The following is a 24,741-nucleotide window of genomic DNA, read 5'->3' on the forward strand; positions in this document are numbered from 1 at the left end:
TGGATTAGCCAAGTGAAGTTACCCATAGTCCCAGAGATCGTCAGGTTAGGGTGGATTGGCCGTATTAAATTACCCATAGTGCCCAGGGATGTGCATGTTAGGGTGGATTGGCCGTGTTAAATTACCCATAGTGCTCAGGAATGTGCAGGTGTGGGTGGATTGGCCATGCTAAATTACCCATAGTGCCCAGGGATGTGTAGATTAGGATGGTTTGGTCATGGTAAATTACCCATTGTGCCCAGGGACGTGCAGGTTAGGGTGGATTGGCCATGCTAAATTACCCATAGTGCCCAGGGATGTGAGGTCAGGGTGAATTGGCCGTGCTAAATTACCCATAGTGCCCAGGGATGTTCAGGTTCGGGTGGATGGGCCATGTTAAATTACCCATAGTGCCCAGAGATGTGCTAGTTGGGTGCGTTGGCGATTCTAAATTACCCATAGTGCCCATGGATGTGCAGGTTAGGGTGGATTGGCTGTGTTAAATTACCCATAGTTCCCAGATATGTGCAGGTGTGGGTGCATTGGCCATGCTAAATTACCCATATTGCCCCGGTATGTGCACGTTAAGGTTGGTTGGCCATGTTAAATTACCCATAATGCTCAGGGATGTGCAGGTTAGGGTGGATTGGCCAAGCTAAATTACCCATAGTGTCCAGGAATGTGCAGGTTAGGGTGGATTGACCATGCTAAATTACCCACAGTGTCCAGGGATGTGCAGGTTAGGGTGGATTGGCAATGCTAAATTACCCATAGTGCCCAGGGATGTGCAGGTTAGGGTGGATTGGCCATACTAAATTACCCATAGTGCCCAGGGATGTGCAGGCTAGGGTGGATTGGCCATACTAAATTACCCATAGTGCCCAGGGATGTGTAGGTTAGGGTGGTTTGGTCATGGTAAATTACCCATAGTGCCCAGGGATGTGCAGGTTAGGGTTGATTGCCATGTTAAATTACCCATAGTGCCCAGGGACGTGCAGGCTAGGGTGGATTGGGCATACTAAATTACCCATAGTGCCCAGGGATGTGCAGGTTAGGGTGGTTTGGTCATGGTAAATTACCCATAGTGCCCAGGGATGTGCAGGTTCGGGTGGTTTGGTCGTGCGACATTACCCATAGTGTCCAGGAATGTGCAGGTTAGGGTGGATTTTCATGTTAAATTACCCATAGTGCCCTGGGAAGTGTAGGTTAGGGTGGTTTGGTCATGGTAAATTACCCATAGTGCCCAGGGATGTGCAGGTTAGGGTGGATTGGCCATGCTAAATTACCCATAGTGTCCAGGAATGTGCAGGTTAGGGTGGATTGACCATGCTAAATTACCCATAGTGTTCAGGGATGTGCAGGTTAGGGTGGATTGGCAATGCTAAATTACCCATAGTGCCCAGGGATGTGCAGGCTCGGGTGGATTGGCCATACTAAATTACCCATAGTGCCCAGGGATGTGCAGGCTCGGGTGGATTGGCCATACTAAATTACCCATAGTGCCCAGGGATGTGCAGGTTAGGGTGGTTTGGTCATTGTAAATTACCCATAGTGCCCAGGGATGTGCAGGTTAGGGGGGATTGGCCATGCTAAATTACCCATAGTGCCCAGGGATGTGCAGGTTAGGGGGGATTGGCCGTGCTAAATTACCCATAGTGCCCAGGGATGTGCAGGTTAGGGGGGATTGGCTATGCTAAATTACCCATAGTGCCCAGGGATGTGCAGGTTAGGGGGGATTGGCCATGCTTCAAACCTCCAACTTCAAACCTCCAAGAACCCGAGCAAACTCACTGTCGGCGAGAACCGGAGAAAGTTCTCCCTCGGTTGGAGTCACGCCCGTCACCACAGGGAGAGCAGTTGTTTCTGCCTGAGGCCCTTAGCTGGGAGTCACCACTGTCCATATGGAAACTGATGCGCATTTGGGAGGATGTTGGGAAACATGAGGAAATAGGCAGGAGACACGGATGAATCCTTGGTGGACATCAGAGGGAAAGATGCTGGAGCAGGAGAAGAAACTTGCCCACAGTTCTCTGGCTACGAATAGGGGAAAGATAAATGAAGCTCAGGCAAGGGCAGTTTTGCCCAGTCGGATGAAAGAATGGGGAATGTGATGATACTTTGGCCTTAAGAGGTTATTTTATCCTTTTTCTCAAAGGAAAGAGAGGTACAGATATGTCTACTGAAAGCTTATAAACAGCTTATGGGGCTCTTGGGGATTTTGTTCAAAATATTGGAACAATAGAAGCAGCCTGAATGGGTATTGTGAAGTTCCCACAGAACCAGGACTTGCCGTTACTTAGGTTTTCAGGAGCTGCTGGGTCTGTTGCTGCAGTATCTCTCTCCCTGCTACACTCTCTCTCTCCGAATGTTCTCTCGTTTTTTTTTCTAACCTCCTGGGCTGCTGGAGTTGCATGTGAGACTAACGTGCCTTTCGCCAAGGGTGTGTTTGTGGGATTTTAATATCGTGGAACAGGTTGCTGTTTAGTGACTAACTGTATCCTCCTGTTAAGCGTTTCGATAGAGCTATAGCTGAGCCCGTTTTTTTCATTACAGAGTCATAGAGATGGACAGCACGGAAACAGACCCTTCGGCCCAACCTGTCCATGCCGACCCAGATATCCCAACCCAATCTAGTCCCACCTGCCAGCACCCGGTCCATATCCCTCCAAACCCTTCCTATTCATATACCCATCCAAATGCCTCTTAAATGTTGGAATTGTACCAGCCTCCACCACATCCTCTGGCAGCTCATTCCACACACGTACCACCCTCTGGGTGAAAAAGTTGCCCCTTAGGTCTCTTTTATATCTCTCCCCTCTCACCCTAAACCTATGCCCCTGTAGTCCTGGACTCCCCAACCCCAGGGGGGAAAAGACTTTGCCTATTTACCCTATCCGTGCCCCCTCATGGTTTTATAAACCAGGTCACCCCCCCCCTCAGCCTCCGACGCTCCGGGGAAAACAGCCCCAGCCTGTCCAGCCTCTCCCTGTAGCTCAAACCCTCCAACCTTTTCTGAACCCTTTCAGGTTCTGCAACATCCTTCTGATAGGAAGGGGATCAGAGTTGCCTCCTAATACATTTTAGAGGAAGTTTGGTCAGGCCGGTAGCATTAGCAACGTGGAAGACTGCAGGGCAATTCGAGAAAAAAAAAGATGTGGACGTAACGTTGTTTCCTCATGATTTTTGAAGTGGGCCAGTTCCAGTGCTGAGCTCTGAAGGGAGGGTCACCAGACCGAAACGTTCGCCCTCGCTTCTCTCCCTCCACGGATGCTGCCAGACCTGCTGAGTTTCTCCAACGCTTCCCGGGCCCTTTCAGACGAGGCGGAATCCTGTGCTCAAGGGTTCCCGAAAAGACGGGGACGGGTTTGGGGAAAAAAAAAACGGTAGCTCACCTTTTGGCCTGGAAAGGGAGATGGGGCAAGACTTCGGTCAAAATGTGCAGCTCTGGGAAAGCACGACCGGTCAGCGAAGGGGGGAGGGGGAGTGGGAGGGGGAGTGGGGGGGGGGGGGGGGGGCGGTGGGCGGAGAGGGCCGGAGAGTTGACGCTGAAGGCCCTTCATCAGCGACGAGGAGCGAGTGCTTGAATTGTCGCCTCTCTTGCTCCTTGGACGCGGCCCGACCGGCTGTGTTTTTTTTTGTCACGGGGTGAAAAGACGGAGAATACGTGGGGGGCAGGGACGGTGAACGAGGTCGGCAGCGTTGGGGGGGGGGGGGGGCCAAATCGTCCCAGCACCCGGTCGGGTCCGGCAGGACACCAGGGGTGATGGGAGAGAAACTGGAGGACGGTGCGGAGTTGCTTTCCGGGCCCTTTAGTCCAGGAACAGGAGGTCGGGGGGTGGGGGTGGGGTGGGGGGGGGGGGGGAGCGTGGCAGTGAAAGCCCTGCTCTCGGTTGGAGGGGTAAGGGAGAGGTATTTAAGAAGGTGGTCTGTCGTTGCAAGGAAATATCCAGGGGTGGGAAGTTTGCTGGTGCTACTCGGGTGGGTTCAAACTGGCTCAGCAGGGGGGGGGGGGGGGGGGGAACCGAAGGTGTAGCCGCACTACGCAGGAGGGTGAGGGGAGGGAGGGCAGGGACAGGATTTCGGGGTCACAGGAATGGGCGGGCAGGCAGCAAGCTGGTTTGAAGGGTATCCACTTCAACGCCAGGGGTATCCGGACTAAGGTAGGTGAGCTTGCAGCTTGGATAGGCACCTGGGACTTCGATGTTGGGGCCATTTCGGAGACCTGGATAGAGCAGGGTGAGGAATAGATGTTGCAGGTTCCAGGGTTCAGCTCTTTCATTATGACTGGGGAAGGTGGTAAAAGAGGGGGAGGTGTGGCTTTGTTAGTCAAGGATGGCGGAGGAACTTCTGACGAGTTCTAGTCCACGGGGGTGGTCAGGGCTGAGGTTAGAAACGGGAGAGGAGAGGTCACTGCTTGGAGTTTTTTTTTAATATATAGGCCTCCGCAGAGTTCCGGAGGGGTGGAGGAGAGGATTGGCAAATCGATTCTGGGTAGGAGTGAAAGGAACAGGGTGGTCATTCTGGGGGGACTTTAACTTCCCCAACACTGACTGGAAATGCGATGACTCTGGTACGTCGGACGGATCAGCTTTTGTCCAGTGTGGACAGGAGGGTTTCCTGACACAGTATGTCAAAGGGCCGACAAGAGGGGAGGCCACACTGGATCTGGTATTTGGTAATGAACCAGGCCAGGTGGTCGATTTCGTGGTAGGGGAGCACTTTGGAGAGAGTGACCACAATTCGGTTACGTTTAGTTTAGCGATGGAAAAGTACATGTCAAAGGTCGAGAGTTATCGATGGGGCAAGGGCAATTATAATGCGATTTGGAAAGAATTAGGATCAACAGAATGGGGGTGGCAAAATGAGGGAGGAGGGGGGGGTGCAGACAATGCAAATGTGGAGCTGGTTTAAGGAACAGACATTGCATGTCCTTGATAGGTATGTCCCTGTCAGGCAGGGAGGAAGTGATAAGGTAAGGGAACCGTGGTTTACTATCTCTCATTAAGCGGAAGAGGGAGGCTTATGTGATATTCAGAGGAGACGATTCAGGTGAGGCAATTGAGAATTGCAGAGTAGTTAAGGGGGATTGAAAGAGAGAGTAAAGAAGAGCAAAGAGAGGACACGAGCAGACTTTAGCAGGTAGAATAAAGGAGAACCCTAAAGCTTTCTATAGGTACGTGAGGAATAAGAGGATGACTAGGGTAGGAATAGGGCCAGTCAAAGACAGAAGTGGGAAGTTGGGTGTGGACCCTGTGGAGATCGGAGAGGTGCTAAATGAATATTTCTCATCGGTTTTCACTCAGGACAAGAAGAATATTGTAGAGGAGACGAATGAGGTACAAGATATTAGACTCGAAAGGATTGCGGTGAGTTACGAACAAGTGTTATCAATTCTCGAAGGAGTGAAAGTAGACGAGTCCCCTGGGCCGGGTGGGGTTTTTCCGAGGATTCTCTGGGAAGATAGGGAGGAGATAGCAGAGCCTTTGGCTTTGATATTTGAGTCGTTGTTGTCTACAGGTTTGGTACCAGAGGACTGGAGGAATGCAAATGTTGTGCCCTTGTTCAAGAAGGGCAATAGAGAGCCTTACTTCTGTTGCAGGAAAGGTTTTGGAAAGGATTATAAGAGATAAGATTTATAATCATCCAGCAAGCAACAATTTGATTTCAGATAGTCAACATGGTTTCGTCAAGGGCAGGCCGTGTCTCACAAACCTCCTTGAGTTATTTGAGAAGGTGACCAAGCATGTAGATGAGGGTAGGGCAGTTGACGTGGTATACATGGACTTCAGTAAAGACTGTGATAAGGTTCCACATGGTAGGCTGTTGGAGAAAATGCTGAGGCATGGGATTGAGGGTGATTTATCAGTTTGGGTTAGAAACTGGCTTTCTGAAAGAAGGCAGCGAGTGGTGGGTGATGGAAAATATTCAGCCTGGAGTCCGGTTACTGGTGGTGTACCACAAGGATCTGTTTTGGGACCACTGCTGTTTGTCATTTTTATAAATGACTTAGACGCAGGCAGAGATGGATGGATTAGTAAATTTGCAGACGACATTAAAGTCGGTGGAGTAGTGGACAGTGTGGAAGAATGTTACAGGTTGCAGGGGGACTTGGATAAACTGCAGAATTGGGCTGAGAGGTGGTAAATGGAGTTCAATGCAGCTAAATGTGAGGTGATGCACTTTGGGAAGAATAACAGGAAGGCAGAGTACTGGGTCAGTGGAAAGATTCTTGGTAGTGTGGATGTGCAGAGGGATCTTGGAGTCCATGTACATCGATCCCTGAAGGTTGCCACCCAGGTGGATAGTGCTGTTAAGAAGGTATACGGTGGGTTAGGTTTGATTGGTAGAGGGACTGAGTTCTGGAGATGCAATATCATGCTGCAACTATACAAAACGCTGGTGTAGCCGCACTTGGAATATTGCTCACAGTTCTGGTCCCCATATATCAGGAAGGATGTGGAAGCATTGGAAAAGGTGCAGAGGAGATTTACCAGGATGTTGCCTGGTCTTGAAGGGAAGGTCTTTTGAGGGAAGGCTGAGGGACTTGGGTCTTTTCTCATTGGAAAGAAGGCTAAGAGGGGATTTGATAGAGACATATAAGATAATCAGAGGATTAGATAGGGGAGACAGTGAGAGTCTTTTTCCTAGGATGATGACGTCAGCGTGTACGAGGGGACATAACTACAAACTGAGGGGTGTTAGATTTCAGACAGATGTCAGAGGTAGGTTCTTTACACAGAGAGTGGTCAGGGCGTGGAATGTCCTCCCTGTGAATGTAGTTAACTCAGCCACGTTAGGGAGATTTAAACAATCCTTGGAGAAGCGCGTGGACGATGATGGGACAGTGTAAGGTGAAGGGGTTGGATTAGTACACAGGTCAGCGCAACATCGAGGGCTGAAGGGCCCCTTCTGCGCTGTATGGGTCAGGGATTCCCTGTGGGAATTGGGGCTCGGCCGGAAACGGTGGGCAGTTTCGGCCAAGAGGATGACAAAATAGTGGCGGTTTTATTGGTCACCCGTTCGTCAAAGGTGGAAGCGAGTGCGTAGCCAGGCAAATCTTTAACTGGTGGGTGAAGGTCGGAAGGCCAGAGAGTTGGCATCCTAAAAATGTTGCTGTAAGTGTTTTTTTTTTGGCTGTGTTTTCCGACAACAAACAAGAGGAAGCATGACTCGGAGAGGAATGTAGGGTTGGAGCAGTTGGAGGAAGTGAAACCGGCCTTATCTGTGTTTGAGATAATAACCCGCATTATTACTGGTTTTTTTGTGTGTGTGTGTGTGTGACAAAGTCATTCGTGGGAGGTGGGCGGGTCTCACTTGGCTCAGCGCTCCTGAAGTGCTCCAGTCCGTGAGGGGTGAGCACGCCCCCACAGGGCTGGAAGGGAAGGGAAGGGGATGCCAAGGGGGCAGGGCAAGGCAGAAATCGTCTCCTTGGCTAAGATCGGGCCGTGGGGCAGGGTCGGGGGGGGGGTGGGGGGGGGTTGTGGGGAGGGGGGGTGTGGTGTGGGTAGGGGAAGGAGATTCCGACTTGTGTGCCCCTCTTACCTGGCAACAACGTTTGTCCCCGGGTGTCACACAGCACGGCAACAGACCCTTCGGCCCATGCCAGCCACTTATCCGAACCCAATCCAGTCCCTCTTGCCATGGATAATCCACCCTCCAACAGGGTGGATTGGCCATGCTATTATTATCCATAGTGTCCAGGGATGTGCAGGTTAGGGTGGATTGGCCGTGCTAAATTACCCATAGTGCCCAGGGATGTGCAGGTTAGGGTGGATTGGCCGTGCTAAATTACCCATAGTGCCCAGGGATGTGTGGGTTAGGGTGGATTGGCCGTGCTAAATTACCCATAGTGCCCAGGGATGTGCAGGTTAGGGTGGATTAGCCATGTTAAATTACCCATAGTGCCCAGGGATGTGCAGGTTAGGGTGGATTGGCCATGCTAGATTACCCATAGTGCACAGGGATGTGTAGATTACGGTGGATTGGCCATGCTAAATTACCCATAGTGCCCAGGGATGTGCAGGTTCGGGTGGATTGGCCATGCTAAATTACCCATAATGCTCAGGGATGTGCAGGTTAGGGTGGATTGGCCATGCTAAATTACCCATAGTGCCCAGGGATGTGCAATTTAGTGCAAATGGCCGTGCTAAATTACCCTTCGTGTGCAGGGATGTGTAGGTTAGGGTGGATTGGCCATGCTAAATTACCCATAGTGCCCAGGGATGTGCTGGTTAGGGTGGATTGGCCGTGCAAAATTACCCATAGTGCCCAGGGTTGAATCGATTAGGGTGGATTGGCTATGTTAAATTACCATAGTGCCCAGGGATGTGCAGGTTAGGGTGGATTGGCCGTGCTAAATTACCCATAGTGTCTAGGGACATGCTGATTAGTGTGAATTGGCCGTGTTAAATTACCATAGTGTCCAGGGATGGGCAGGTTAGGGTGGATTGGCCGTGCTAAGTTACCCATAGTGCCCAGGGATGTGCAGGTTAGGGTGGATTGGCCATGCTAAATTACCCATAGTGCCCAGGGATGAGTCGATTAGGGTGGATTGGCCATGTTAAATTACCCATAGTGTCCAGGGATGTGTATGTTTGGGTGGATTGGCCGTGCAAAATTACCCATAATGTCCAGGGATTTGCAGTTTAGGGTGGATTGGCCGTGCTAAATTACCCATAGTGTCCAGGGATGTGCAGGTTAGGGTGGATTGGCTGTACTAAATTACCCATAGTGCCCAGGGATGTGTAGCTGAGGGTGGATTGGCCATGCTAAATTTCCCATAGTGCCCAGGGATGTGTTGGTCAGGGTGGATTGGCCATGCTAAATTCCCATAGTGCCCTTGAATATGCAGGCTAGGCTGGATTGGCCATGTTGAATTACCCATAGTGCCCAGGGATGTGTGTGTTAGGGTGGATTGGCCGTGCTAAATTACCCATAGTGCCCAGGGATGTGTAGGTTAGGGTGGATTGGCCGTGCTAAATTACCCATGGTGCCCAGGGATGTGCAGGTTAGGGTGGATTGGCCATGTTAAATTACCCATAGTGCCCAGGGATGTGTAGGCGAGGGTGGATTGGCCATGTTAAATTACCCGTAGCTTCCAGGGATGTGCAGGTTAGGGTGGATTGGACATTCTAACTTACACATAGTGTCCAGGGATGTGCCGGCCCAGTGTGGATTGGTCATGCTAAATTACCCACAGTGTCCAGCGATGTGTAGATTAGGGTAGATTGGCTATGCTAAATTCTCATAATGTCCAGGGATATACAGATTTAGGTGGATTGGCCATGTTAAACTATCCATAGTACCCAGGAATGTGTATGTTCAGGTGGATTGGCTGTGCTAAATTACCCATAGTGCCCAGGGATGTGTCGGTCAGTGTGGATTGGCCATGCTAAATTACACATAGGGCACAGGGATGTTCAGGTTAGGGTGGATTGGCTATGCTATTATTACCCATAGTGGCCAGGGATGTGCAGGTTAGGGTGGATTGGCCATGTTAAAATATGCACAGTACCTATGAATGTGTCTGTTATGGTGGATTGGCTACGCTATTCATTCCAATAGTGTCCAGGGATGTGTAGGTTAGGGTGGATTGGCCGGGCTAAATTACCCATAGTGCTCAGGGATGTGCAGGTTAGGGTGGATTGGCCGGGCTAAATTACCCATAGTGCCCAGGGATCTGTAGGTTAGGGTGGTTTGGCTGGGCTAAATTACCCATAGTGCCCAGGGATGTGCAGGTTAGGGTGGATTGACTGTGCTAAATTACCCATAGTGCCCAGGGATGTGCAGGTTAGGGTGGATTGGCCATGCTAAATTACCCATAGTGCACAGGGATGTGCAGGTTAGGGTGGTTTGGCCATGCTAAATTACCCATAGTGCACAGGGATGTGCAGGTTAGGTATATTCACCTAGGGTAAAAATGTAGAGTAATCGGGTAAGGGGAATGTGACTGGGTGGGGTACTGTGTGGAAATGTTGGGCTGAACGGCCTGTTTCCATACTGTCGGGATTCGACCTTCAATCCTGATGATGCCTCCCTCCTGTGCGTTAACCTCCCGACCCCCTTCCCATCCAGAACGCCCTCAAGCGTCTGCCAATCAACATACCTTCAGAGTCTTGTACAACATTGGAGTCAGATCTGAGGACATTCCACCTCCCCTGCGCTCCAAACCCCGTCCACCCCACCCCGATTCCCTGGGGGAGTCTCAAACCCATAGGGACAGTGTGCGGAGACACAGGCAAGGTTGAAGTGGGGGAACGAGGGAACATTCCCTCATCCTGAGGGTGATGATCCTGTGGAGCTCTCTCCCACAGACGGCCAGGGAAGGCAGGGTCCTTGAGTGTATTCAACAGGGAGAGAGAGAAAATGAGAGAGATGGAGAGGAGGAGAGGGGGAGTGGGAAAGATTCTTAACAGATATGTGTGCGCACACCAAGGGGAAATCACTCAAAGCTAACACTCAATCTCTCTCTCTCTCTCCATCTCTCCCTGTCTCAACACCCTCTTGTTTTCGTCAACTTGCTCCAACTCTCCAACCCCAACACCCTCCCACATTTCCAACCCAATCTCCTCGTCCCCTCCGGCTCTATCCTCTCCTTTCTGGACCCTCACTCACTCTCGCCCCAATTCTGCTCCCCCACCTCCGCACCCCGCCATCCTCCCAACTCTCTTCCACATCCCTCCCTTTCCTTGCCGCTGACCCCACTCTCCCATCGTGCATTCATTTCCACTCCCCCCGTCTCATTCCTGTTCCCCCCTCCATTCCCCCATCTCATTCCCTTCCCCCCATCTCATTCCCCTCCCCCCACTCCCCCTGTCTCATTCCCCTCCCCCCACTCCCCCTGTCTCATTCCCCTCCCCCCACTCCCCGTCTCATTCCCCTCCCCCATTCCCCCGTCTCATTCCCCTCCCCCCACTCCCCCTGTCTCATTCCCCTCCCCATTCCCCCGTCTCATTCCCCTCCCCCCACTCCCCCCGTCTCATTCCCCTCCCCCCACTCCCCCCGTCTCATTCCCCTCCCCCCCATCTCATTCCCCTCCCCCACTCCCCTGTCTCATTCCCCTCCCCCATTCCCCCCGTCTCATTCCCCTCCCCCATTCCCCCCCGTCTCATTCCCCTCCCCCCAGTCCCCCCCGTCTCATTCCCCTCCCCCCAGTCCCCCCCGTCTCATTCCCCTCCCCCCAGTCCCCCCCCGTCTCATTCCCCTCCCCCCATCTCATTCCCCTCCCCCCACTCCCCTGTCTCATTCCCCTCCCCCATTCCCCCCGTCTCATTCCCCTCCCCCCATTCCCCCCCGTCTCATTCCCCTCCCCCATTCCCCCCGTCTCATTCCCCTCCCCCCATTCCCCCCGTCTCATTCCCCTCCCCCCACCTCATTCCCCTCCCCCAGTCTCATTCCCCTCCCCCAGTCTCATTCCCCTCCCCCCACTCCCCTGTCTCATTCCCCTCCCCCATTCCCCCCGTCTCATTCCCCTCCCCCATTCCCCCCGTCTCATTCCCCTCCCCCCCATTCCCCCCCCGTCTCATTCCCCTCCCCCATTCCCCCCGTCTCATTCCCCTCCCCCCATTCCCCCCCGTCTCATTCCCCTCCCCCACCTCATTCCCCTCCCCCAGTCTCATTCCCCTCCCCCCATTCCCCCGTCTCATTCCTCCCACTCCTCCGATTCCCCTGTCTCATTCCCCTTCCCCCTTCTCATTTACTGTACCCAATCATTCCCCCCACCCCCCCACCCCCCCACACTCCACCCGTCTCATGCCCCTTCCCCGTCTCATTTACCCTACCCCACCATTCCCCCCACATTCCACCCGTCTCATGCCCCTCCCCCATCATTCCCCCCCACTCCCTCCCGATTCCCTGTCTCATTCCCCTCCGTCTATCTCGTTCGCCTCTCCCCCATTCCCTCCCTTTGTCTCATTCCCTTCCCCCCCATTCCCCTCCTCCATCTTGTTGCCCTCCTCTCCTGACCCCCACCCCCTCCTCCGTTCCTCACAGTACTTCCCTCTTCCCCCCCTACCCCCCCACACGACCCACCCTGTAAGTGCCCTCCTCCCTCTGCTGGGACTCGGTCAGGTTCCCTCAGGTCCCACCTGACGTGGCACCACAGAACCTGCCCGGGTCCCTGGAGAGAGATGGTCTGGACCAGGCCTGTCATCGCCCTGTCACCGCCCCAGCGTCACCCCTCCCCCCCCAACCTCACGAGGGAGAGCTTCCCTGTTGCTGTTCCCTGAAAGATGGGGGGGGGGGCTGTGGGCACCCGGAGCCAGGCCTCACCTCCTGCAGGCCTCTCTCCCACGTCCGCCCTCCCACCGAAAGGCCGGGAACGTTCTTCATCTCGTCCTTCGTCCCACTGCCACCCCTCGGCCTCCCTCTCCCCTCCGAACTGGCCATGACCCCCCCCAAGACGGGTGCCATCCTCCTGCCGGTACGTTTCCGAACGGCTGTGCCCTTCACAAACGCCGGTGTCCTCCAGGATGCCAGTGGTCCCCAAGATGGCGCGGTCATCCAAGCTCGAAGGGGGGGGGGGGGCTGAGAAACGGCCGGACGGCCTCGTGTCTGCCTCTTGGCCGAAGGCGACCGTCTTTCCACAAGGTGGCGGCGTTTCCCCCAAGATGGCGCCACTTTCTTCCAAGATGGCGCTGTCATCCAAAGATGGTGGAGGTGCGCCTCATGACCCATGGGGCGGGGAAATTGGTGTCAGTAGCTCATCAGCTCACCTCGTGACACGACAGCGATTTTCAGCTGACTTGGTGTAGACCGGCCTCCTGATAGAGAGATAGAGAGAGAGAGAGAGAGAGAGAGAAAATGGGGATGGGGAAAGGAGAGAAGGGGGGAAGGCCAAGGATAGAAGGTAGAATGGGATAGGAGAAGGGAGAGGGAGAGCTGAGGGACACAATGACGTGCATAGAAAGATGGGGGAGGAAAGGGAAATACAGGTGAGGAGAGTGAGGATGAGGTCTCCGGGGTTGAACTGCAAAGGGGGCTTGGGTTTTGCTGTCTCTCGTGTACCACGACACGCCAACCAGAATTTGTACACCTATGTGTGTGTGTGTGTGAGAGAGAGAGAGACAGAGAGAGTGGGGAATCGTGAGGAGAGAGAGAGAGAGAAAGGGAGACAGGTAGAGAGAGAGAGAGAGAGAGAGAGACAGGGCCAGAGAGAGAGAGAGAGAGAGAGAGAGAGAAAGGGAGACAGGTAGAGAGAGAGAGAGAGAAAGGGAGACAGGTAGAGAGAGAGAGAGAGAGAGAGAGAAAGGGAGACAGGTAGAGAGAGAGAGAGAGAAAGGGAGACAGGTAGAGAGAGAGAGAGAGAGAGAGAGAGAGAGACAGAGAGACAGAGAGAGAGAAAGGGAGACAGGTAGAGAGAGAGAGAGAGAGAGAGAGAGAGACAGGGCCAGAGAGAGAAAGGGAGACAGGTAGAGAGAGAGAGAGGGCGACAGGGCGGATTGCGAGAGGGGGACAGGAAAACACAAAGAGGGAAACACGAGGGGATAAAAAAAAGTGAGAGCAGAAGACAGAGTGGGAGGCAGAGAAAGAGAATGAGAGAGAGAAGCGCTGAAGGAGAGGGAGAGACAGTGAGACAGAGAGAGAGGAAGAAGGGGGGGGGGGGGCACCGAGAAACAGGGTGAGAGAGAGCACGAGGGATTCAGCAAGAGACACAGAAAGAGGGAGAGACGGGCGGAGAAACAGACAGAGAGAGGGAGACTGAGAGAGGCACAAAGGGAGAGGGAAAGTGACAAGGGCAGGTACTCGATTCAACAGGAGAGAGAGAGAGAGAGACCTGGAAAAATACACAGGGGCAGGGGGCCAGAAGGTGGGGAGGCAAAGAGAGACAGAGCAACCTCGAAGTGAGAGATGGAAAGGTTGATATCTCGATAAATGGGGCAGTGGGGTAAAAAAAAAGAGGGCCTTAATTTCCCTTGTGGTTCTTGGTCACCGCGTCTGGTATTTGCCTGGGTGCCAGACAGGAAATCACAGCCTCCCCTGTAGTCAGCGAGTTCACACTTGACAATAAAGACTCCTTGCAATAAGGCGGGGGGTTCGAATGGGGCAGGAAATCGGTGAAGCTGCTGTGTTGTACGGACAAGATTCTGTCCTGTCCTTCCCCACAGTCGTGAGGTTTATAACGTGGAATACATCGGCGCCATCGTTTTTCCAGACATGCATAGTTTCTTGTAAGCTGACGAAATGACGGAGAGGACAGATTGACCACGGGGAACTGGGAAAGGTTGGAAGGGGAGGGGGAGGGGGGCAAAATATTATATAAACGAGGCGTTGGGCAATAAAAGGCATGACATGGTGCTGTCAAACAGAAAGGGAGAGGACTCCTTCTGTCAGAAGCAGCAGCGGATTGTGAGGGAGCGTGTGTGTGTGTGTGTGTGTGAACGGTCATTCGCAATAAGGTGGTGAGGTTCCACACAGCAGGAGCTCACCACGATAGTGTACTGAAGGGCTGGTCATACCTGTACAACGTGACAGAGGAACAGGTTGGGTCCCAGACCTCAGGGAGACCGCCCTGGGAGTGTCTCCGATGGGGGGACTGTGTAGAGGTAGCTTTACTCTGTATCTAACCCCGTGCTGTCCCTGTCCCTGGGATGGGGGGACAGTGTAGAGGAAGCTTTACTCTGTATCTAACCCCGTGCTGTCCCTGTCCCTGGGAGTGTTTGATGGGGGGACTGTGTAGAGGTAGCTTTACTCTGTATCTAACCCCGTGCTGTCCCTGTCCCTGGGAGTGTTTGATGGGGGGGACAGTGTAGAGGGAGCTTTACTCTGTATCTAACCCCGTGCTGTCCCTGTCCCTGGGAGTGTCTCCGATGGGGGGACAGTGTAGAGGGAGCTTTACTCTGTATCTAACCCCGTGCTGTCCCTGTCCCTGGGAGTGTTTGATGGGGGGGACAGTGTAGAGGGAGCTTTACTCTGTATCTAACCCCGTGCTGTCCCTGTCCCTGGGAGTGTCTCCGATGGGGGGACAGTGTAGAGGGAGCTTTACTCTGTATCTAACCCCGTGCTGTCCCTGTCCCTGGGAGTGTTTGATGGGGGAGACAGTGTAGAGGCAGCTTTACTCCGTATCTAACCCTGTGCTGTCCCTGCCCCTGGGAGTGTCTGATGGGGGGGACAGTGTAGAGGGAGCTTTACTCTGTATCTAACCCCATGCTGTCCCTGTCCCTGGGATGGGGGGGGACAGTGTAGAGGGAGCTTTACTCTGTATCTAACCCCGTGCTGTCCCTGTCTCTGGGAGTGTTTGATGGGGGGACAGTGTAGAGAGAGCTTTGCTCTGTATCTAACCCCGTGCTGTCCCTGTCCCTGGGAGTGTTTGATGGGGGGACAGTGTAGAGGAAGCTTTACTCTGTATCTAACCCCGTGCTGTCCCTGTCCCTGGGAGTGTTTGATGGGGGGACAGTGTAGAGGAAGCTTTACTCTGTATCTAACCCCGTGCTGTCCCTGTCCCTGGGAGTGTCTGATAGGGGGGACAGTGTAGGGGGAGCTTTACTCTGTACCTAACGCCGTGCTGTCCCAGGGAGTGTTTGATGGGGGGGGGAACAGTGTAGAGAGAGCTTTACTCTGTATCTAACCCCGTGCTGTCCCTGTCCCTGGGAGTGTCTGATAGGGGGGACAGTGTAGGGGGAGCTTTACTCTGTACCTAACGCCGTGCTGTCCCAGGGAGTGTTTGATGGGGGGGGGAACAGTGTAGAGAGAGCTTTACTCTGTATCTAACCCTGTGCTGTCCCTGTCCCTGGGAGTGTTTGATGGCGGGGGGTAGGTTTAATGATTCCCCCCCCAGTCTCTCTATCTGGTGAGGTCTCTCCAACCCTCTCTTTCTCACACTCCTGCTTCTGGTGGGATGTTCCATCCAAGTCGTCGCGATATAATCATCCACTGGGAAGGCAGAGGGTAACCCATTCCTGGGGTGGTCTCAGGGGTTAATGCCAACTCCACACAGACGGTTACCCGAGGGTGGAATCAAACCTTGGGTCCCTGGCGCTGTGGGGCAGCATTCCTGACCACTGAGTCACCCCACCTCCCTTAATGTTTATCCTGACTGTCGGGTTTGTAGCTGAGACAGATACCCATGACGTTTATTCCTATACACACACACACTCATATACATACACACGGACACACACACACACACACCCTTATAGACACAAACACACACTCACATGTTCACCCCCTCACAGACTTAAGACACTCTGCACACACACACACACACTTTCTCATACTCACAACCCCCACCCCAGACAGACAGACAGACAGACACACACATACACCTACACTTTCTCAGACACACACACAGACACAGACCCACATGCACACATATATGTTGTGGGGTGAATTTGTATTTGCAGAGTTACATTGTACTTTGCTCAAAAACTGCATACATTCATGTAGAACTCTGTTACCTCACTTTTTAGATTCGAATCGATCTAAACATCAGGTCATAGACAGAGAACACGGTGGGGGGGGGCTAACACCTTCACCATATTGTCTCGCTATCACCATTGTTAACAGCTAACCCGAGAATGAAACTATTATAAAAAAGGTTTTGTGATTTACACATGAAAGAAGTGAAACTATCACTGTATTCTAACAGATGAAAGGTTTAACAGACAATTTCTCAATGTATAATTTCAGTTCCATCACACTGTAAATTTCTGTGTTACGATTGAGCCCTCCACTACCACCTGATGAAGGAGCGTCGCTCCGAATGCTAGTGTGCTTCCAATTAAACCTCTTGGACTCTAACCTGGTGTTGTGGGATTTTTAACGATGAAGTTTATTAACAGCACAAACTATTTACATTGTTGTGAAATGGCGGATTAACACACAGTCTGGGTTCGGGAGGTGCTGACTGCACAGAGATTGAGTCAGAGAGATGTACAGCAGGGGAAAACAGACCCTTCGGTCCAATCCTGCCCATGAAGCAATGCTGACTGTAAGGTAGAGACCGCTATTATTACACTGATAGATGTGACTGAAGGGGAGTACCTTTGTCAGGGACAACAGACTGTATCGATGCTTATTATTGTGCTGTGGGATCCAACCTGAACAGTCACTGCCATATGACAGCACAGAAGGTGGCCGTTCGACCCATCAAGCCCCCTACTAGCTCTCCGTCGAGCGGTCCTCACTCTGACAGTCTGCTCTCCTTTTGTCTCCTGTCCCCCTCGGTCACCGCGGGAACTTCTGGGCACTGCCTTCATTGGAACGAAACATTGACAACATCGAGAATTTAGTATAAACAGCAGGAGGCCATTCTGCCCCCTTCCCCCTCCTCCAGCCTGTCACACGGGAACAGCAGGACGCCATTCAGCACCCCCTCCCTCCTCCAGCCTGTCACACGGGAACAGCAGGAGGCCATTCAGCACCCCCTCCCCCCTCCAGCCTGTCACACAGGAACAGCAGGAGGCCATTCAGCCCCTCCCTCCTCCAGCCTGTCACACGGGAACAGCAGGAGGCCATTCAGCCCCTCCCCTCCTCCAGCCTGTCACACGGGAACAGCAGGAGGCCATTCAGCCCCTCCCTCCCTCCAGCCTGTCACACGGGAACAGCAGGAGGCCATTCAGCCCCTCCTCCAGCCTGTCACACAAGAACAGCAGGAGGCCATTCAGCCCCTCCCTCCTCCAGCCTGTCACACGGGAACAGCACGAGGACATTCAGCCCCTCCTCCAGCCTGTCACACAAGAACAGCAGGAGGCCATTCAGCCCCTCCCTCCCCCAGCCTGTCACACGGGAACAGCACGAGGACATTCAGCCCCCTCCTCCAGCCTGTCACATGCGAACATCTGCCATACTTAACCCCGGCCTCTTCACGCGACTCCAGACCCCGCACAACCTCCGAGACCAGGGGCCGTTTCTCAAACCCCGTGCGTGCAGTTTTCCGATGACTCAGACCTGTGTTCGGCGGGTACCACCTTCCCTGCTTCGTGCCCCCCCCCCCCCCCCCCCCCCCGAGGTTCGCCCACCGTTCCCTCGACCCCTCCCCCCCCATTCCCGGTCGCCCTGCCTCCTCACCCGTCCTGTCTGGTTTCTTGCTGCGTGACCTGGGCAGACTGGAATCGTACTTGCGTACCCTCTCGGGCGTGTTCAGGACGTCTGTCATGTGCCGGTGCTGTTGGCTCACCTCGGGACACGTGGTCTGGTTCACCGGGGAGACGGCGAGAGGGGAATCCACGCACACAGACCGCTCGCACTCCTGGGACACCAGCAGGGAACAGGGAGGTGAGACCACCAGGTAGAGACCGCCTCTGTCAGACACTCCCAATCCCAGGGACAGGGACAGCACGGGGTTAGATACAGAGTAAAGCTCCCTCTACACTGTCCCCCCCATCAAACACTCCCAGGGACAGGGACAGCACGGGGTTAGATACAGGGTAAAGCTCCCTCTACACTGTCCCCCCATCAAACACTCCCAGGGACAGGGACAGCACGGGGTTAGATACAGAGTAAAGCTTCCTCTACACTGTCCCCCCCATCAAACACTCCCAGGGACAGGGACAGCACGGGGTTAGATACAGAGTAAAGCTTCCTCTACACTGTCCCCCCCCATTAAACACTCCCAGGGACAGGGACAGCACGGGGTTAGATACAGGGTAAAGCTCCCTCTACACTGTCCCCCCATCAAACACTCCCAGGGACAGGGACAGCACGGGGTTAGATACAGGGTAAAGCTCACTCTACACTGTCCCCACATCAAACACTCCCAGGGACAGGGACAGCACGGGGTTAGATACAGAGTAAAGCTCCCTCTACACTGTTCCCCTCTCTCTTTCCTTTTCTCTCTGTTTCCCACTCTCTGCACCTCTCTCTCTCTCACTCCGCCTCTGCCTCCCTCTCTCTGTCTCCCACTCTGTTTCGATCTTACTCTGACTGTCTGTGTGTGTGTCTCTCTCTGACTCTACCTTACTGTGACTCACTTTCTCTCGGTTTCTCTCTCTCCTTCAGTCTGTCTGTTTTTCCCTCTCTCTCTCTCTCTCCCTCCCTCTCTTTGACTCTGTGCCTTACCCCGACTCCCTCATTCTGTTGCTCTCTGTTCTGGCCTCCCCCTTTCCCTCTCTCTCTCTCTCACACTCTGTCTCCCTCCGTCAGTTCACTTAGCCGTCTTTATGATCATTCCCGCTGCCCTCCACTAACCGCAACCCACTCCCCCCCCCCCCCATCCCCCCCAAACCCCAGGCGTGCTGCCCTCGCACTCAGCACCACAGAGAGGCGTGAGCTGACCTCTCGCTGTCGTCTCTCCTGCCTCTCCCTCTGCTGTAGGATTTGAGCGCGGGTCGTGTGATACTCCAGGGCAAAGTCGCTGATCAGCTTAAAGAACTTGCTGGCGGTCATGTTGCGGACGCTGGAGCCGGGATACCCGAAGTACAGGAGGAAGGAGTGGAACCTGTGGTGCGAGAACAGCACAAACCCCCCCACCACCCCGCCCCAACAACCCGCATCAGTTACTGACACTGAATCTCAGAGACCCCGGGCAACCCCAGACCGAACCGAAAACTGCGCCCTGTCCTTCTGAGGTTGCCACTCGCACATGTCCCAGCGGAGGGACTTCACGAGGAAGCAATGATAAAGAATCTATCTTTTACTTTTTAAGTATCTTTTCCAGTTCAGGGATGTTATTACATTCCACGGGAGTAGGACAGACCTGAAGCCGGGGTCTCTCAGGCTGAGGGGGGGGACGTTGTGCAACAGTCGGGCCCCAAAACTCCAGTACATTTTTTTTTTGGTTGACCAATGGGCGGCACGGTGGTTCAGTGGTTCGCACCGCTGCCTCACAGCACCAGGGTCCCAGGTTCGAGTCCACTCTCGGGGCGACTGTCTGTGTGCAGTTTGCACATTCTCCAACCCCGTGTCTGCGTGGGTTTCCTCCGGGTGCTCCGGTTTCTGCCCACAGTCCAAAGATGTGCAGGTTAGGGTGAATTGGCCGTGCTAAATTACCCATAGTGCCCAGGGATGTGCAGGTTAGGGTGAATTGGCCGTGCTAAATTACCCATAGTGCCCAGGGATGTGTAGGTTAGGGTGAATTGGCCGTGCTAAATTACCCATAGTGCCCAGGGATGTATAGGTTAGGGTAGATTGGCCGTGCTAAATTACCCATAGTGCCCAGGGATGTACAGTACAGGGTGGATTGGCCGTGCTAAATTACCCATAGTGCCCAGGGATGTGCAGGTTAGGTTGGATTGGCCATGCTAAATTACCCATAGTGCCCCAGGGATGTACAGGTCAGGGTGGATTGGCCGCGCTAAATTACCCATAGTGCCCAGGGATGTGCAGGTTAGGGTGGATTGGCCGTGCTAAATTACCCATAATGCTCAGGGATGTGCAGGTTAGGGTGGATTGGCTGTGCTAAATTACCCATAGTGCTCAGGGATGTGCAGGTCAGGGTGGATTGGCCGTGCTAAATTACCCATAGTGCCCAGGGATGTACAGGTCAGGGTGGATTGGCTGTGCTAAATTACCCATAGTGCCTAGGGATGTACAGGTCAGGGTGGATTGGCCGTGCTAAATTACCCATAGTGCCCAGGGATGTGCAGGTTAGATTAGATTACTTACAGTGTGGAAACAGGCCCTTCGGCCCAACAAGTCCACACCGCCCCGCCGAAGCGTAACCCACCCATACCCCTACATCTACATTTACCCCTTACCTAACACTATGGGCAATTTAGCATGGCCAATTCACCTGGCCTGCACATCTTTGGACTGTGGGAGGAAACCGGAGCACCCGGAGGAAACCCACGCAGACACGGGGAGAACGTGCAAACTCCACACAGTCAGTCGCCTGAGGCGGGAATTGAACCCGGGTCTCAGGCGCTGTGAGGCAGCAGTGCTAACCACTGTGCCACCGTTAGGTGCATTAGTCAGGGGTAAATATAGAATAATAGGGTAGGGATGACTCTTTGGAAGGTCGGTGTGGACTTGTTGGTCTGAAGGGCCTGTTTCCAAACTGTAGGAGTTCTAAGATTCTCTCTCTCTCTGTTGAGACACAATTCTAGCCCAGTTTACGACGCCACTTATGCTCTCGGCCAGTGATCTTGGGCACGGGGCCGAGCCTCTGAACGTCAATATTCCGAGAGGGAAGGGGGGGAGGAGAGCGTGGCTGGGGTGTTGGGCCTGGGGGGCTGTCGATGGCCCTGGTGTCAGGCCTTTGGGCCTACCTGTTTCTGACGCGCCTGTGGACCGCTTTCAGGATGATGACGCGCTGGGCGCACTCTCTGAGGAAGGCCGGGGTGCTGCTCTTGAAGACGGGGCCGCTGTCTCGCTTGGCGATGACCTTCGCCTGATCCCACGCGGCCTTGCAGCCCACCTCGAGGTGGGTCAGGTCAGCTTGGAGCTGGGAGAGGTCAACCTGTTTTTTGGGGGGAGGTGGTGCACAAAGAGTTCAAAAGGTTTACCCTTCTGCGTGGGGGTGGGGAGGAGAGTTTGGCCATCTCAAGCTGACATCGGGGGTGGGGGGTGGGGGGTGGGGGGGGAAGGGGCAATTTTAATCTCCTGCCCATCGCCTCCGCGACCCTGCGGTTTCTCATGCCGACATGGAAGAGTTCAAAGGTCAGAGGGTGACCTTCCCATGAGGGAGTTTCACAGTTCTTTCTCAAAAAAATATGTTTAATCTTGCGGCATGGGCACCTCTGGCTGGGCCCTGTATTTATCACCCTGTCCCTAATTTCCCTCCTTGAGACGGTGGGGTGGGGTGGGGTGGGGGGTGGGGTTGAGCTGCCATCTTAGCCGCGTGCTGTGGGGTAGACCCACCATGCCCCTCAGGGAGGGGGGACGATCCCAGATTCTGATCCCAGGAAGGTACGGCCGGTAGATTCGGGGACGGGGAGTGGCTCGGAGTTGGGGAGGGGGAAGGGGGTGGTGGTGGTGTGCCCCGTGTATCTGCTGCCCCCCTCCCCCTTCTAGATGGTAGAGGGGTGTGGGGGGGGCGGTTTTGGGAAGGTGCTGTCTGAGGAGCCCCTCGGTGAGGGTCTGCAGTGGGTCTTGTAGACGGTACACACTGAGCGTCGGGGGATGGGGTGGAGGGAGGGAGCAGGGGTTAGTGGGTGTGGGTCCAATCAAGCAGGGGGTGGGGTGGGGGGATGCTTTGCACCTGGGCGGTGTGGAGCTTCTCGAGTGTTGTCGGAGCTGCCCCCATCCAGGGGTAAGTGGGGAGTACTCCCTTACCCTCCCTGACTTGTACCTTGTTGATGGGGGGACAGGGCTCTGGGGGGGGGGGGGGGGGTGGGAGAGTCAGGAGGGGAGTGACTCGCTGCAGGATTCCCAGCCTCTGACCCTGCTCTTGTAGCCGCTGGGTTTATACGGAGCTGGGGGTCCAGGTTCAGTTTCTGGTCAACGGGAACCCCCAGGATGTTGATAGTTGGGGGAATTCAGTGACGGTAACACCATTGAATGTCAAGGGGGCGATGGTTAGATTCTCTCTCAACGGTAACCCCCAGGATGTTGATAGTGGGGGGAGGGGGGGATTCAGTGACTGTAACACCATTGAACGTCAAGGGGGCGATGGTTAGATTCTCTCTCAATGGGAACCCCCTGGATGTTGATAGTGGGGGGAGGGGGGGATTCATTGACGGTAACACCATTGAACGTCAAGGGGGCGATGGTTAGATTCTCTCTCAATGGGAACCCCCTGGATGTTGATAGTGGGGGGAGGGGGGGATTCATTGACAGTAACGCCATTGAACGTCAAGGGGGCGATGGTTAGATTCTCTCTCAATGGGAACCCCCTGGATGTTGATCGTGGGGGGAGGGGGGGATTCATTGACGGTAACACCATTGAACATCAATGGGGCGATAGTTAGATTCTCTCTCAATGGGAACCCCCTGGATGTTGATAGTGTGGGGAGAGGGGGATTCATTGACGGTAACACCATTGAACGTCAATGGGGCGATAGTTAGATTCTCTCTCAATGGGAACCCCCTGGATGTTGATAGTGGGGGGAGGGGGATTCATTGACGGTAACACCATTGAACATCAATGGGGCGATGGTTAGATTCTCTCTCAATGGGAACCCCCTGGATGTTGATAGTGGGAGGAGGGGGGGATTCATTGACGGTAACACCATTGAACGTCAATGGGGCGATGGTTAGATTCTCTCTCAATGGGAACCCCCTGGATGTTGATAGTGGGGGGAGGGGGGGATTCATTGACGGTAACACCATTGAACGTCAATGGGGCGATGGTTAGATTCTCTCTCAATGGGAACCCCCTGGATGTTGATAGTGGGGGGAGGGGGGGATTCATTGACGGTAACACCATTGAACGTCAAGGGGGCGATGGTTAGATTCTCTCTCAATGGGAACCCCCTGGATGTTGATAGTGGGGGGAGGGGGGGATTCATTGACGGTAACACCATTGAACGTCAAGGGGGTGATGGTTAGATTCTCTCTCAATGGGAACCCCCTGGTTGTTGATAGTGGGGGGAGGGGGGATTCAGTGACTGTAACACCATTGAACATCAATGGGGCGATGGTTAGATTCTCTCTCAATGGGAACCCCCTGGATGTTGATAGTTGGGGGGATTCATTGACGGTAACACCATTGAACATCAAGGGGGCGATGGTTAGATTCTCTCTCAATGGGAATGACCTCTGATTCAGTAACTCTTCGGACCCTCCGACATACTTGTAATCAATGGTCAGCCTGTGTCTCAGCCCAGTCCTGTTTTCTCTATATTCTTGTAACCTTCTGCTGTGCTTCAGAGTCTGAGATCATCCTGGAATCCCGACAGTGTGGAAACAGACCCTTCGTCCACACCAGCTCTCCAAAGAGTAACCCACCCAGATCCATTCACCTACCCGACCATTCTACATTTACTCCTGACTAATGTGCCTGACCTGCACATCCCTGGGCACTATGGGTAATTTAGCACGGTCAATCCACCCTAACCTGCACATCCCTGGGCACTATGGGTAATTTAGCACGGCCAATCCACCCTAACCTGCACATCCCTGGGCACTATGGGTAATTTAGCACGGCCAATCCACCCTAACCTGCACATCCCTGGGCACTATGGGTAATATAGCATGGCCAATCCACCCTAACCTGCACATCCCTGGGCACTATGGGTAATTTAGCACGGCCAATCCACCCTAACCTGCACATCCCTGGGCACTATGGGTAATTTAGTGCGGCCAATCCACCCTAACCTGCACATCCCTGGGCACTATGGGTAATTTAGCGCGGCCAATCCACCCTAACCAATGCATCCCTGGGCATTGTGGGTAATTTAGCACGGCCAATCCCCCCTAACCTACACATCCCTGGGCACTATGGGTAATTTAGCACGGCCAATCCACCCTAACCTACACATCCCTGGGCACTATGGGTAATTTAGCATGGCCAATCCGCCCTAACCTACACATCCCTAGGCACTATGGGTAATTTAGCATGGTCAACCCACCCTAACCTGCACATCCCTGGGCACTGTGGGTAATTTAGCATGGCCAACCCACCCTAACCTGCACATCCCTGGGGACTATGGGTAATTTAGCACGGCCAATCCACCCTAACCTGCACTTCCCTGGGAATTATGGGTAATTTAGCATGGCCAACCCACCCTAACCTGCACATCCCTGGGCTCTATGGGTAATTTAGCATGGCCAATCCATCCTAACCTGCACATCCCTGGGCACTATGGGTAATTTAGCACGGCCAATCCACCCTAACCTGCACATCCCTGGGCACTATGGGTAATTTAGCACGGACAATCCACCCTAACCTACACATCCCTGGGCACTATGGGTAATTTAGCACGGCCAATCCACCCTAACCTGCAC

The 24,741-nt window shown here is 53.9% G+C and overlaps 1 protein-coding gene across 1 annotated transcript in view; it reads right to left on the reverse strand.

Annotated features, from left to right (window-relative positions):
• Window positions 1-16,723: 16,723 nt before the first annotated feature.
• The window catches only part of LOC140472345 (FH1/FH2 domain-containing protein 3-like), an 82,852-nt gene continuing 74,834 nt past the window's right edge, over window positions 16,724-24,741 (reverse strand). Inside the window, exons 6-9 of the mRNA XM_072567483.1 lie at window positions 21,123-21,313; window positions 19,192-19,354; window positions 17,986-18,166; window positions 16,724-17,168 (exon numbers count right to left, since the gene is read on the reverse strand). Coding sequence (XP_072423584.1) covers window positions 17,143-17,168; window positions 17,986-18,166; window positions 19,192-19,354; window positions 21,123-21,313 — 561 coding nt within the window. The 3' untranslated portion in view covers window positions 16,724-17,142. The remainder of the gene's footprint in view (window positions 17,169-17,985; window positions 18,167-19,191; window positions 19,355-21,122; window positions 21,314-24,741) is intronic.

The sequence above is a fragment of the Chiloscyllium punctatum genome, unplaced genomic scaffold (genome assembly GCF_047496795.1).
Source record: "Chiloscyllium punctatum isolate Juve2018m unplaced genomic scaffold, sChiPun1.3 scaffold_302, whole genome shotgun sequence".
Taxonomy (NCBI): Eukaryota; Metazoa; Chordata; class Chondrichthyes; order Orectolobiformes; family Hemiscylliidae; genus Chiloscyllium; species Chiloscyllium punctatum.